Below are 12,990 nucleotides of genomic sequence, written 5' to 3'. Positions count from 1 at the left end.
TTAATAAAATATTATAGTGAACGTAATTATATCCAGGTTTCATGACTCACTGAATGATAAAAATACATGTGATAGCTTCGAGTGGATCTTAGCTAGGCAGGAAGCGGCAGTAATCCGATCGCTCTGATACTGATGGATTATGCGTGCTATGCATATTTATCAATGGCATAGGGAAATGTTTCAGAAACTAATCTAAAAATACAGATGTCAATAACTGTGAAAGGAAGAAAAAAGAAATTTATTTTAAAAGCCTGAACCTCGGCCCTTGCTTCTTATAGCTTAAGTAAAAGAATGAAAATTAATATTAATTCATACATATTATCTCGATCGCCTTGTTTCTTTTTATCAATTGAAATCAAAAATTAATTTAAACGAAACAAAAACAAAGAATAGAGAAGTTAAAATTAAAAAATGGAGGAACATATAAATCATCATTAAAAGGTGTAACTATGTTTGAAACGGAAGTCGTGGTACGGAATGATATCGCGATTTGAGCGAGCCCTCTTCCGTCCAGTCATTCGGGATCACAGTAAGAAATAATTATTGCATTATTGCAATGACAACGACCACGAATTAAAAGAAGAAAAATAAATTATGATGACAGAAGTAATGCCACGCGAGGAAGACTTCTATCTCACATGGAGCTGCAATAAATAATAGTGAATATCGACGGGCAGACTAATCTGTTTTATAATTTTAAGGCCGTGAACTATAATGGATATCAGTTACTAAAATAGTTGCTAGTTTGTAACGGCAAAATAGCTGGCTAGATTATCTATACGATATATACATAATTAATTTTTATATCCCCATTTGTTAAGAGCGATGGCTAAACACCATCGCTGCGAACTCTTAAAATAGCGGTGAATCAGAAATCGATTCGGTTGTAACTTAAAAAGAAGTAACGGCGATTCCACAGCTCCGACTGGTCGGTAACTCGTGGTATCGGTGATGATCAGGATGCCACTTACGCCATTTTGAAGCAAAGAAACACTGTTCCTCGGACATCTTCATCAACTACATTTTTCTTTTTCAATATAAAACTTTGTTGAAATATTTCTTGAAGGTTTCGAATAAATTTTATACTCTTCTCCTGTTTTGTCTTTAATAGAGAATTGAATGAAATCAAATATCTTTTCTTTTTAAATTTCATTAAACAGTTTACCGTCAATAGGATCTATTAATTCCGTAATTCGATAAATTCGTTTTAGCAGTTGTGTCAGCTTGACGTACAAAACTGTTTTTGTATGAGAAAATGAAAGGAAAAAGTAAATGGATGAAAATCATTATTGTAATAAATCAACCCTAAGACATACGGGGGACAAACGACAATATGGCTCGGTGATGTCCCAAAATCGTTCTTTTATACAGTGTATAACTGATTATTGAAGTATTAACGAAGAAACGTCATCGAAATGAATATGTGATCACAAAGTGATCGACCCTCTGCAATCAAATCGTTGATCAGTTCGGAGGATTTTACAAAGGAAAGTCTGGGATTGGGGATTACTTTGTTTTTATCGCTATAACTTGTAAAATAAAGATAATGCTATTACGTTTAATTTACTTTTAATGTGGTCATAATACCTGCTACAGTATTTTCGATTAGATTAGAAGAACTTTTCTCTTCGGTGTTCTGTTAATTTTTCATTCGTCTGTTGCTGTTTTATGTTTCTCCTTTTCTTGTTTCTTTTTTTTTTTTCTTTTCTTTTCTTTTCTTTTTTCATTCACATTCACCCCCACCCCCTTTTTTTTACACGCAATTTCAGCGCTTTCCAATAACTATGTTCTCATTTTTATTTTTTCAAGACTGAGTGGCATAGCTTAGTTCTCTTAGCGATATATTTTATTTCAGTTTCTCAGTGCAATGATTTCTCATAAAATTATTGTTCATAAAACTGTGTAATTGTAGTTCATCGAATAGTAATCGACGTATAAGTAGCCCATATGCTTGGATCTTCGATTATCATTTTATTTAAAACTCAGCCACTTTGGTCGTATCATTTTGAAGATAGTGAATCGTGTAAATGGGTACTCGGTAAGTCAGGGTGTCCGAAATGAACGTCGTTTCTCTCTATTACTTCGCTGTATAACAGTACTTTCGAGGGAAAGCAGAGTTTGTAAATATATATAAATATAAATATATATATATATATGTATATATATATATATATATTACTAATTGTACGATGTCCCCAGGTCGAAGAGGAGGGCTCTAATTGTAGCATTTTACAAAACGACTCACTTTCGTTCGATTAAGCGAGTGAAAGCACGACAAATATGATCCTTAATCTATCTAATCCCAAGATGAGAGCTCGAAATTAGATTAAATGCGATTTGACATAAACTGCTCAAAATAATTACTGAGTCATCCATGCGAAGAATTTTGGTAAGGTATTGCATTTTTTGAATTTAAACAAATTTGTTGAAATTTCAAATTACAATATATTCTTCGTTTTTCCTTTTCTTTCTTTTTTTTTTTTTTTTTTTTTATATGTCTAAAATATCGCTTCATTTTTTCAGAATCAGATTCAGACAAGCGATCCCCTAATTGTTTTGAGCAGTTCCAAATTGCTGATGGAAATTCGCGAAACTTTTTGTATCGAAAGATCTTTGGGCCCTTTTTTTCGAACGAACTAACGCACTTTTATAATATTGTACCTACGTTAATAAAAGACCTACCACCGAGGAAGGTCTATAAGGATTGTAAGTAACGAAGTCCTAGGTGAATAAGTAATTTTAGGAATTGCGTCGTAGAAATTATCGAAGGAGATACGGGACTATCTATGAAGCAACCCCATAAACCACGGTATTCAATGAGCTATTAATCAGTGCCATTTATGAATAAACATTTCCATTTCTTTTCCGTAAATTGATTATTTTAGTGATAGCACTGATGTACTTTCTTCAGGATTACGTGGCTCCTTGCAATTTTATCACGCTCCTTAGGTAATATTCTGCGAACAAAACGAAAATTCGGAGCTTCCATTTTAATCAAAACGCCTGGAAGCGTCTTCCTGAGCCTCGTTGAAATATATCCTGACCTACTCGATTCTTCAGTTGTATATAAGCTCACGAATTTAATCGCAAAGAATTTGAAGAAAAAACGAAATTATTTTCTTGCGTTACGTTTGAAACGTATTAATGAATTTAATTATCATCGAATCCTTCCTTGATCGTACAGGAATTAAGGGTCGAGGTTTCAGGGTCATTATATAACCCGAAATTCTTTGTAATTACATATTCAAGAATCATATGAAGCGATAGAAGAGAAATGTACGAATTTCTCGACGATAAAAACCATCGAAGACGATCAGTGTCCTTAAAACGTTCGACCCTTTTGCAATCGCGTTGATTTCGAAGGACTGACGGCTTAATGAATTGCGCATGCCATTCACTCGATGATTAACCTTTATCTAAATTTAAAAAAAAAAAAAAAAAAAAAAGAACGGCTCTCCTCGCAACAGTATTTTATAATATAAATGGTAACACAGTGACGTCGATGTCCAGATAAGGATTAAGCAGGCGTATCGAGGCGAATATACGTAAAAACTTTGTATAAGTATATATTGTATAAGTCTTGTAACGTGTACAGATTTTTCGTCCGTGTTCGATGGAAAGACGAAGGGTTTTTTGTACAAAACTTTCCTCGTTAACTACGAATACGCAAAGCAAAAACGAATTTTTGCGATTCTCTTCCTTTTTTCCGGTTCATGTTCTTTTTTTCTCTCCTTTTGATAACAATATTCGTCGTCTAGCCAAAAGAAAAAGAACAAGCGAGAAGAAAGGTAGAAGATAGGAAAAAGAAATAAAAAGGGAAAACATACGAGTACACGGTATACGGTACTGACTACTATACCGCATTAATGTAGAAACATATTCGTAAAAATTTAAAAGGAAAATGGTGAAGAGGGAAGAAAGAAAATCATGAATAGAACTTAGGTATAGCGTGCAATTTTACGAAGTTTCTTAATTAAAAAGAAGAGGAAAGATAAATGGAAGAAAAAAACAAGGAAATATGCAGTCCTATCGCGATATAGATTAATTTTTACATGACACCACGTTGTATGGGCAATAATGCTGATCATACGAATTTTTGATAATAAAACACGTTCCTATTAAATTATCTGTTCATTGTCGTATTGTTAAGTCTTCTGAAGCGGGGGCGATTAGAGAAAAAGAAGAAAAAAGGGAGACGATTCTCTGAGGATATAGACTGTGGGTTAGAAGAAGATGCAATGGAAGAGTCGAAAATGGCCTCTTTGTAAGATAATAAGGAAACATCCTACTTCGAAGAGAAAATAAAATAAAAAAAAGTAAAAAAATAAAAAAATAATACAGAAAACAAGAAAATAAAATGAGAAGATAGGAGAAAAAATTAAGTAACGTAAAGAAGTCTTGTAATTTTCTATCGCGACGACAAGAAAACTAAAAGGAACATTGGTAAACGCGAATCTAACGACGTGAGACTGTATATTTAACGTAATAATTTATTTTCAGGGTATCTATCGAGATATTTTTTCATTTGCCATTGTAAAAAAATTTTTGAAAATCTACGCACTTTCTAATAAGCTAAACTATAGTAGGAGTGTAAAGTTATATATAAAATTGTAAGATGATGATGATGATGATGATGATGATGATGATGATGATGATGATGATGATGATGAAGAGAGATGAATTATTATTTTCGTCCTTTTCACGGAGGACCTCGACGATTCATCGGTATTCTCATCGTCGGACTCGTAAGAATACTGGATACCATTTATTCCACGAATACTGTAAATGATGAATAAACGATCCCGGTATTCTTATTGTCCGTCACTAGAGAATTCCGAAAACGGAGGATATAGTTAAACAGAAATTACTTTTATCATGTAACATGTTATAGATGAAAAGCGAATTGTATTCCGCGATGCGCTCTTTTAAAACTAAGTTTCAATCTTTCGTTTTCCTTTGGCTTCGACTTCCGCGAGTTTTTTTTTTCTTTTTTTTTTTACATATAGTTTATCGACTGAGAGAAGAATTTAATATTTTTGTTTCGATGTTGAAAGAGGGAAAAGAGAATCATTTACAAAACGAAGCTAAACAATAATGACAAAATAGCACGCGGTGGTGAAGCCACTGTGAAGAAACTTATAAACGCGTGTGTACATAGTATCCACGTATCACACGTGCGAACACCGTTTTGTATGAAAGAACAGTCGTAAAGGAAAAAAAGATTGTCACTTTAGATTAGTCTGCTGTCAATATAACTAGAATTATAATTTTGAATGTAATATGTATCATATTGATTATTGCCTAGATAAGGAAACCGTACCGATTAAAAAGTTAGCGCACGATTATATCAGACTTTAGGTATAATAATAAATGATGTCCACGGGACATTTTCATTTTTGAAGACTTACGTCAGTTTTATTCAGTAGACATGCGTGTGCAAATCTAATACGCCTGAACTACAATAATTTTAATAATGGTTACAGTAATTGTTTTTATTAAACCGAAATGATTTTTATATATTTTTGATATCGAAAGCTTTATTTTTATTCATCAATTTTATAATGTTCGCATATTTTTTTTAAATTACAATTCTATGAATTTATATTTTTATATTAAACTTCGGGAAATTTCATAATAAATATTTATATTCACGAATAAATAAGATTCAGTAAAATTAACAATTTAATAAAAATAAATAAGAAGTTCAAAAATTAATAGAAATAAAAATTCAAAAGTTCGCCGATTATGGTGCACATGCGCAAACGATTCAGTGAACGACGTGACCCTAGCCGACAATCTTACATGACAAGTGAATCTAGTCACGCCCGTGTCGTAGTGGAATAAACATGGCGTTGTGCGGAATATTGAATTGTATTTAGTGGTTGAATGTCTGAGGTTTGTGTAGTGGAACAATTTTCTAGTTGCCATCATATCTTGTCATCGAATCAACGTATTCCTGAGAATGTTACCCGACTATGGTTAAGATTTCATTGAGAATCTTACAGTAAAGGTAAGTCATTTACGAAAATACAAGTACATATCTTTCGAAATAATATTACAGTTTTGCAAAATCGGTAGTACGCAAATTAGAAAAATAACAACTAAATTATTGCTACTATAGGCAAGTAAAAATCCGATATTTTTAGTTTACTGTGTATGCTAGGTATTATATTGTGATGGCAGGTTGTAATTGTTCATAATACAGTATGGAAGTTGTCCCATGCGGCATATACTTTAACATCGTAATTTTGTGAAGAATGTAATAAATTGATCTTTGAGATCAATTACAGTAAAATTTATACAAGAATATAATTAATTTTGTTTTTTTTTTTACATGTTATACTTACATAAAAATTTATTGCAAATTTGTGAACTATTAAATAATTAATAAGTAAATATTAAAACACGAATATAATTGTTATTTTTAAATAAAATTGCAATGATTTTTATATCATTTCAACATTTCAAAAGTAAAAGTAATTGGTAACAAATTATAATTGCTCAAGAATATAATTAAAAAATTGAAACAAACAATACATATTTATTTTGAACCAGTTCAGATGTATATAAAAATTATTTAAAATCATTAATATAACATTTTAATAACTAAAAATAATTTCTAGAATAGCTGTACATATCTTTCTGCAAATTCATCAAAATGTCTCAATGAATATTATTCTATATTACTTCTTGTATTCTTTATTTATGAATAATGTAAAGGGGATTTATTGATATTAATTTAGTTTGCGAAAAAATTAAATATTTATCAAAAAAATAAAATTTTCCTTATTATATTCTTTACGTACGAAAAGTATCGTATAACGTGTCATATAGCATCATACTGTCGTCTTTGTACAGTATACGGCAAAAGTCATTCGATCATCATCGAACGCTCTGTTGTTTCTTGTATCATACTACAATACCGTTATACAATAGATGAAAGAAGATTATATTTTTATAATTTTAATTACACCTTTACTATTTTGGGACAAAAATTTGGCAATATTATTCAAATATACTTCCTATTTATTATTATTTCATTGTGTACGTGGAATAATGGAAATTTCATATAATTGAAAAACCATAAAAGTAAATCCCAAGTTATGAGAATGATATATTTGTAAGTATATTTAAATTATATTTTATATTTAATATCGCATTTTGTGTAGATTAAACGTCTATTTACATGCTTCTACATAATTATAATATTATAACTTTTTTCAAGAATGAAAGAATGAAAACAAATCACTGTACAAATGGGTAAACAAGGTTAGTACTTGAATCGAATGGTTGCACGTGAAGAATATTATCTTGAGTAGCGTGTCTGTTCTTGTATACGCGGCACCATAGCCGCAACGTTGCGAAATAGACGATTTCCACTAAAGAAAGGAAACTAAAGCCCATGAAGAGACCCAATAAACCACCTGTGCTAGCTATACATAAATAATTGCGTAATTGAGATCTTTGAGCTTTTCATAGCTAAACTTATAATTATGAACTGTATTCTTTTCTAAAAAATTTTCAAGGTTTCATCAACCTTATAGCTGACCTCATTAAGATTCTGAACAACTACATTGAAGCATTTTAGGATTACTATTTGTAGGCGCGTTATATATACTGCACATATCTAAATATAATTTTTGAACATTGCCTTAAATGAATACATAAAATAAAATAGTCTGATAATTAATATTTTTACTAGTAATTAAAAATATGTAGAACAAATATTAAATATTATTTGTCTATTATTTTAACACCTTAGTTATAATTTTTTAAATTAATTCTTGCTATACAATTGAAACATATGGATAATTTCACTACAACTATTTCATTATCATTTTTATTCAAACCCTAATAAATGCTAGAAGATTTGGAAACTTTTTATAAAAGGATTTTAATTATATTTCAATTTATTCATTATAATTGTGCTAAGTGTAAAATGTTGTGTAAAAAGTTATTATAAAGCGATAGAGGGCATAATGAAGTGAAAAGTATATTGTGACCTAAATCTGTCATAGTAAATTTATTAATAAACTTTTAACTGTTTATACTCAAAATGAATACTCAAAAAATTCACTATGCGTTTATTACTATTTTAAATTACTATTACTATAAAGGGATTCTATTATATTATATTCTATTCTATTATATAAACCAAGCGAGAATTAGATAGCCTTCTATCACCTAGTGCTAAAATCAGCAATTTAATCTTTACTTTAGTATCACTAAATTATATATCATTTAATTCAGTATCGCCGTTTCAATATCGTGATTAAAAATTTCATTAATATGAATTACATTAAACCAAACAAATAAAGACTTACTTACAAAGAAATTCTGTGAAACCAAATAAATCGTTCTTCATGTACTTCGTGAATTGAGACTCGACAAAGAATAGATGAACCACTGCCATGTTTTTACTGATTAAGAAAAATTATTTGATTATCAGTATGGCAATTATTAATATTTTACTAATACTTAAGTTAAAATAAAAAATAGAATTACGTGAAGTATTCCTTGCTTTTCTTCACATAGTTATCAGAAACGATAACATTGGCCATCAATTTACTCTGTGAGATTTCTACATTATAACCGATTTCGAAGCATCCCGGATAACAGTTGCAGCTAGGTCTGTGAAATGATACTTTCGACTTCAACTTTTGATCAAGGATAAATTTCTAGTTAACAAAATTAATTACTCACGTTTCTGAAAGATTTATAGAAGTTATGCCAATGTTGTCGTCATAAAGTTCGACTTCCATTGCTCTGCGAGCATCTGTTGCACATCCTGTATCTTTTTTCCCACATATAGGAGTATTGGATGATTCTGAAAATAAAGGGCAAATCTAAAGGGCTAAAATCTAGATTTAGAATTAGAATTTTATATCTAGAATTAGATTAAATAGATCTAGATTTAGAATTTTAAAAGAATACATACATACTGACATACTTACTTCATACTCTATACTCAAATATGTGTATATTAATTCAAAATGAGATAAGGATTAATGCAAATTCGTCATGTTTGTCCTTTGTCCTTCACTTAACTTTTAGTTTATTAAATTGTGATCAATATAATTCATTATCAGTATGAATAATCTCATTTCATTCAACTTATGTATCGTTTAAAATTCATTGTTTTGCAATAACAATAATAGCAATTTAATTGTATACGAATAATGGTATTTCAAGATGAAAATATCAGATGATTTAATTTACCTAGAGACATTACTTTAACTTCCCTTTCTCATTTTATTTCTTAAAAGAGTCTAAACAGTATGAACTGTTTAAAAGTTACTAAGAAAAGTTAATATAAAAATTACTAGGCATATAATACTGGACACATTTACAAATCTTCTGCGTAAAATTCGCTTCACACTCGAGGATGCAGTTTCTCTGCGTGTAGGTTCTGTAATAGCGTAGCTTTCTCTCAGATGTAAAGAAGCACTTCCTCTGTTTCTGGGGAACAGAGATTATCGACATGCTAGCGGTCGATATCCGGGGCGTTACGATCACTCTAGTCTCCTCACCCGGAGTCACGGAGAACGCAAATTCGGCAATCTTTGGTGTCTCAACTGGATTATGCAGTAACATCTGTGAGCACATACTTCTGTTCTATTGTTGTATGGTATCTCTTCTTCCATTTGTAATTTTATTTTAATTACACATTAAATTTAATATTTATTCTAATGTAAATATTGATATCTTTTTTAGTCAAAATATTTTAATCTATTTAAAGTCTAACTTTAAATTGTGTCAGTTCGTACATGAACGATTGGTAGCATTATGACGATGAATTTATCAGTAATCTAATCCAGTTCAGTTTCATCTGAATCTAGAATTTAATACCTTGAAACCAACACTAGCAGTGGATGAACAGTAATAATCTTCAGCATCTGCATCCAGAACCAAAGTCAAACCGTAATACTGTCCTGCGCCATAGGGCCTCCATGGTATGGAATCTGACGGTACGTTTTTGTATCCGATTTCGGGATTCCAGTCAATGCTATTGGATGGATATGTGATGTTGAGGTCTGGCCAATCTCGTCTGGAAGCAAAATTGAGTTTAGCAAAAATGGAAGATTATTTCAAGTACTATCAAACGTGAAGTTGCAATTGAACTAAATCTTTTATCAAAAGTAATAGATGACAAACTTTTAAAATTACAGAAAAAAGATTTAAAAAAATAAAAGTAAAAGGTAATATCTCATCTTTGATTTCAATATCAAAAAACGTTTCCTTCCAAATTTACTTACGGATTATAAAACAAATATTTTTTGTGAACTGAATTAAAGTTGCAACATATTCCTTCATCTGCCATAGTGGGGTTAAAGATCTTCTCGCAATCTGTAACGTTGCCATGCCACTTGCATAAATGCAGCATATCTTTACAAGGTTGTGATGTCTGTCAAAAAATAATTAATATTACATAAAATTACTTGTAAACATTTAAATGAATATTTTCTTATTAAGTATTTAAAAGTACTAAAACGTAGAATATAAATATAAAATAAATTTACTTTTTCATTCTAAATATTTTCTTAATCTCTAAAAACATCTTAAACATATAAAGATTTCCCGAAATATAATAAGTAACAAAATTATTTAACTGTTAGATTCTTTACTTATTTTGAATATATTATTAGTAATTCTTTTTTTAAATTCATGACGCAATTTTTTGTAATCTTTAATATATTATATTACAAAATCTATATTAAATCTTCTTATCTTTCAAGTTGCTTTTATATTTGTACGATATAATGTGCAGTTTATAAAATAAAATCATAAGAGTATCTTCAAATGAAGATCATGAAACAAATAGATTTAAGAAATACGTGGATCGTATCGATCGAAGTTATCATGATAAACTTATAAACCAAACCCACATTTCATGATATGTTACGTACGTTGATCAAAAAATCCATGATGCTTTCCCAAGTTATTGTACTCTTGTTGAAATAAGTAGTCGACTGGTTGTTTTCCATATCGCACATATCCTCCAATAACAGCTTCTCTTGTATATCGTTCCTGTCATTGGATGATTAATTGAAAATAATTAAATTTCATTTTTCTTTTCGTAAATTACAAGTAATGTTTTAATAAAGTAAATGAAGTATAAACTCAAAAATTCATTATTTTAATAATTAAATGAAATATAACATTTTGTTGTTATTATGAGTCATTTTTTGTTAAAATCTTTTATTAAGTACTTAAGAACAGCTCACCCGGCAATTATACGAGTTGCTTCACTTTTTCTAACATTATTCATGTTACAAATGGTGACCGAAGGGAATGGAAACTCGTTCAGGGACGCTGATTCTGGACTGAGAGATATGATGATGGGTGATGAAGTCCACTTTTTATACAGAAACCAAATATAATAAGATGCTGTTAAGACTGCTAGGGAAAAGGAAATTATCCAGAAGATTCTGTGAAAGAGGTATTAAAACTGTTATAATGATATAATAGAATATTAATAGATAGTTTTAATATTCAAAAGATTGTCATTTTTCATAAAATAGTGATAAATTTAAACAGATTTTTATTTTAAAAAAATATTTATTTTGAATTAACAAATATCTGTATATTATATGAAATAATAAATTCAAATTATAAGAAATTACCTCTCACCAATTGACAAGTTCGAATCTCCAATGTAACGTAAACCGTGAAGAGTACTATTTGTGCAATATTGTTTCACAGTTTTACTTAAATGCAAATTCCTTAAGCATTGTTGAGTTCGATTTTCGCTAAATTGAAAAGAAAAGAATATTTTTAAGCATTTATCTTTCTATAGAAAATTGTATTACGATTATGTTGTATCATAATCTAGCGTTACCTTATGTTTTTATCATCGTCGTGATTGTAATGTTGCGTTAAAGAACTTTCCTTTTTTGACAATGCATTCTTACTGTACCTGGACCTTAATATCATATCTTTTGATCGGTACATAGTCTTGAAAATATTTGAGTTCGCATGAAAAGAGAGATCAGAAATTGTAATATCAAATAAAAATTAAAAAATATTATTCCTTATGTAATTATTTTTACTGAATTCACTATATAATTACACAGTAAATATGATACTTTGAAGTTTATAAATATAATCATTCTCACCATTGGCGAATGCATAACTGTATAATATTGTACTAGAGGACCTTGAATATTAATAAGTTTCTCCAATTTTAATAATCACGTAAATTTAATTACCTTGTAGGATGTTGGTCGAACTTTGAAATTCTCTCGAGTGGCGTATCCTTCCAATCTTAGAGTCTGTTTATACGGATTTTGTAGATGCACGGTGTTGATAGAATAGGGTATATTGAGATCATGATTCCTCAAGTAATTCAACGTTGCCTTGTCGATGGCTCTATAAGTGGTTCCGATTGGTTCCACTCTATCTTCGTCTCCTGGTTCGGAATATTCTCGATAGTAGAGCTTAATCGGCATTGCATCGATATCCTGGATCTTCCGATTGCTGTATATAGTGCTTTATTATCACAGGAAATTGGTATTTTTAATGAATCAAAATTGATCTTACTATGAATATCTTCATTTAAAATCAGATTGCATCTGGCAGTCTTCAACCTTACTTCTTCTTGTGGTACTGTCTTCTTTGAGAAAAATATAAAGAATGACTGTGATTTAACGCCATAGTTAACATATTTACAATACATTTAATATCTTCATAAAAATTTTGTATATTGGACATCGTATTTTTATTTAAAAAAAAAAAAAAAAAAACATTACATATTTCAAAAAATATTGCTGTTCAAAAGATTACAGAATTTTTATAAAACTTTTTAAACATACAAAATTCTTTATATAAAAGTTAATTCTGTTAGTCGTATGCAGTAAGTCTTAAGAAAGTAAGTTATGGTGACTCACCCTGTTCTTACTTCATAAAAATGACGTAACCTAATGTACAATATAACCCAATATCAGACCAAGTCATAATCTTCAAAATATTTTTATTCCCATCTAAAAAAAA

The 12,990-nt window shown here is 29.8% G+C and overlaps 2 protein-coding genes across 5 annotated transcripts in view; one reads left to right on the top strand and one right to left on the bottom strand.

The window, feature by feature from the left end:
* Positions 1–5,838: 5,838 nt before the first annotated feature.
* Positions 5,839–12,990, top strand: part of LOC108546351 (putative uncharacterized protein DDB_G0282133) — a 17,023-nt gene continuing 9,871 nt past the window's right edge. For all 4 annotated transcript variants that reach the window (XM_017898390.1, XM_017898389.1, XM_017898391.1 and 1 more), the window contains exon 1: positions 5,839–6,010. The gene's annotated coding sequence lies outside the window, so the exon portion shown is untranslated. The remainder of the gene's footprint in view (positions 6,011–12,990) is intronic.
* Positions 7,221–12,263, bottom strand: LOC108546353 (pickpocket protein 28). The gene is made up of 12 exons (XM_017898393.1): positions 12,210–12,263; positions 11,840–11,955; positions 11,625–11,750; positions 11,226–11,429; positions 10,908–11,028; positions 10,257–10,405; positions 9,850–10,048; positions 9,324–9,594; positions 8,704–8,827; positions 8,506–8,631; positions 8,325–8,420; positions 7,221–7,429 (listed from the first exon to the last, which is right to left on the bottom strand). Exons 2-12 carry the CDS (start codon positions 11,950–11,952, stop codon positions 7,246–7,248), a joined length of 1,713 nt encoding a protein of 570 aa, XP_017753882.1. The 5' UTR covers positions 11,953–11,955; positions 12,210–12,263; the 3' UTR covers positions 7,221–7,245.

This window comes from Eufriesea mexicana, unplaced genomic scaffold (assembly GCF_001483705.2).
Source record: "Eufriesea mexicana isolate 0111107269 unplaced genomic scaffold, ASM148370v2 scaffold657, whole genome shotgun sequence".
NCBI lineage: Eukaryota > Metazoa > Arthropoda > Insecta > Hymenoptera > Apidae > Eufriesea > Eufriesea mexicana.
The sequence above is the reverse complement of the archived record's forward strand: the minus strand, read 5'-3'. Positions and strand labels throughout refer to the sequence as shown.

Coding starts and splice junctions, on each gene's coding strand:
- LOC108546353 (XM_017898393.1), bottom strand. CDS start 11,952: ATGTACCGATCAAAAGATATGATATTAAGGTCCAGGTACAGTAAGAAT. Junction 10,049..10,256: donor AAATATTTGTTTTATAATCC/GTAAGTAAATTT, acceptor TTTTGCTTCCAG/ACGAGATTGGCCAGACCTCA. Junction 9,595..9,849: donor CTGCTAGTGTTGGTTTCAAG/GTATTAAATTCT, acceptor ATGTGCTCACAG/ATGTTACTGCATAATCCAGT.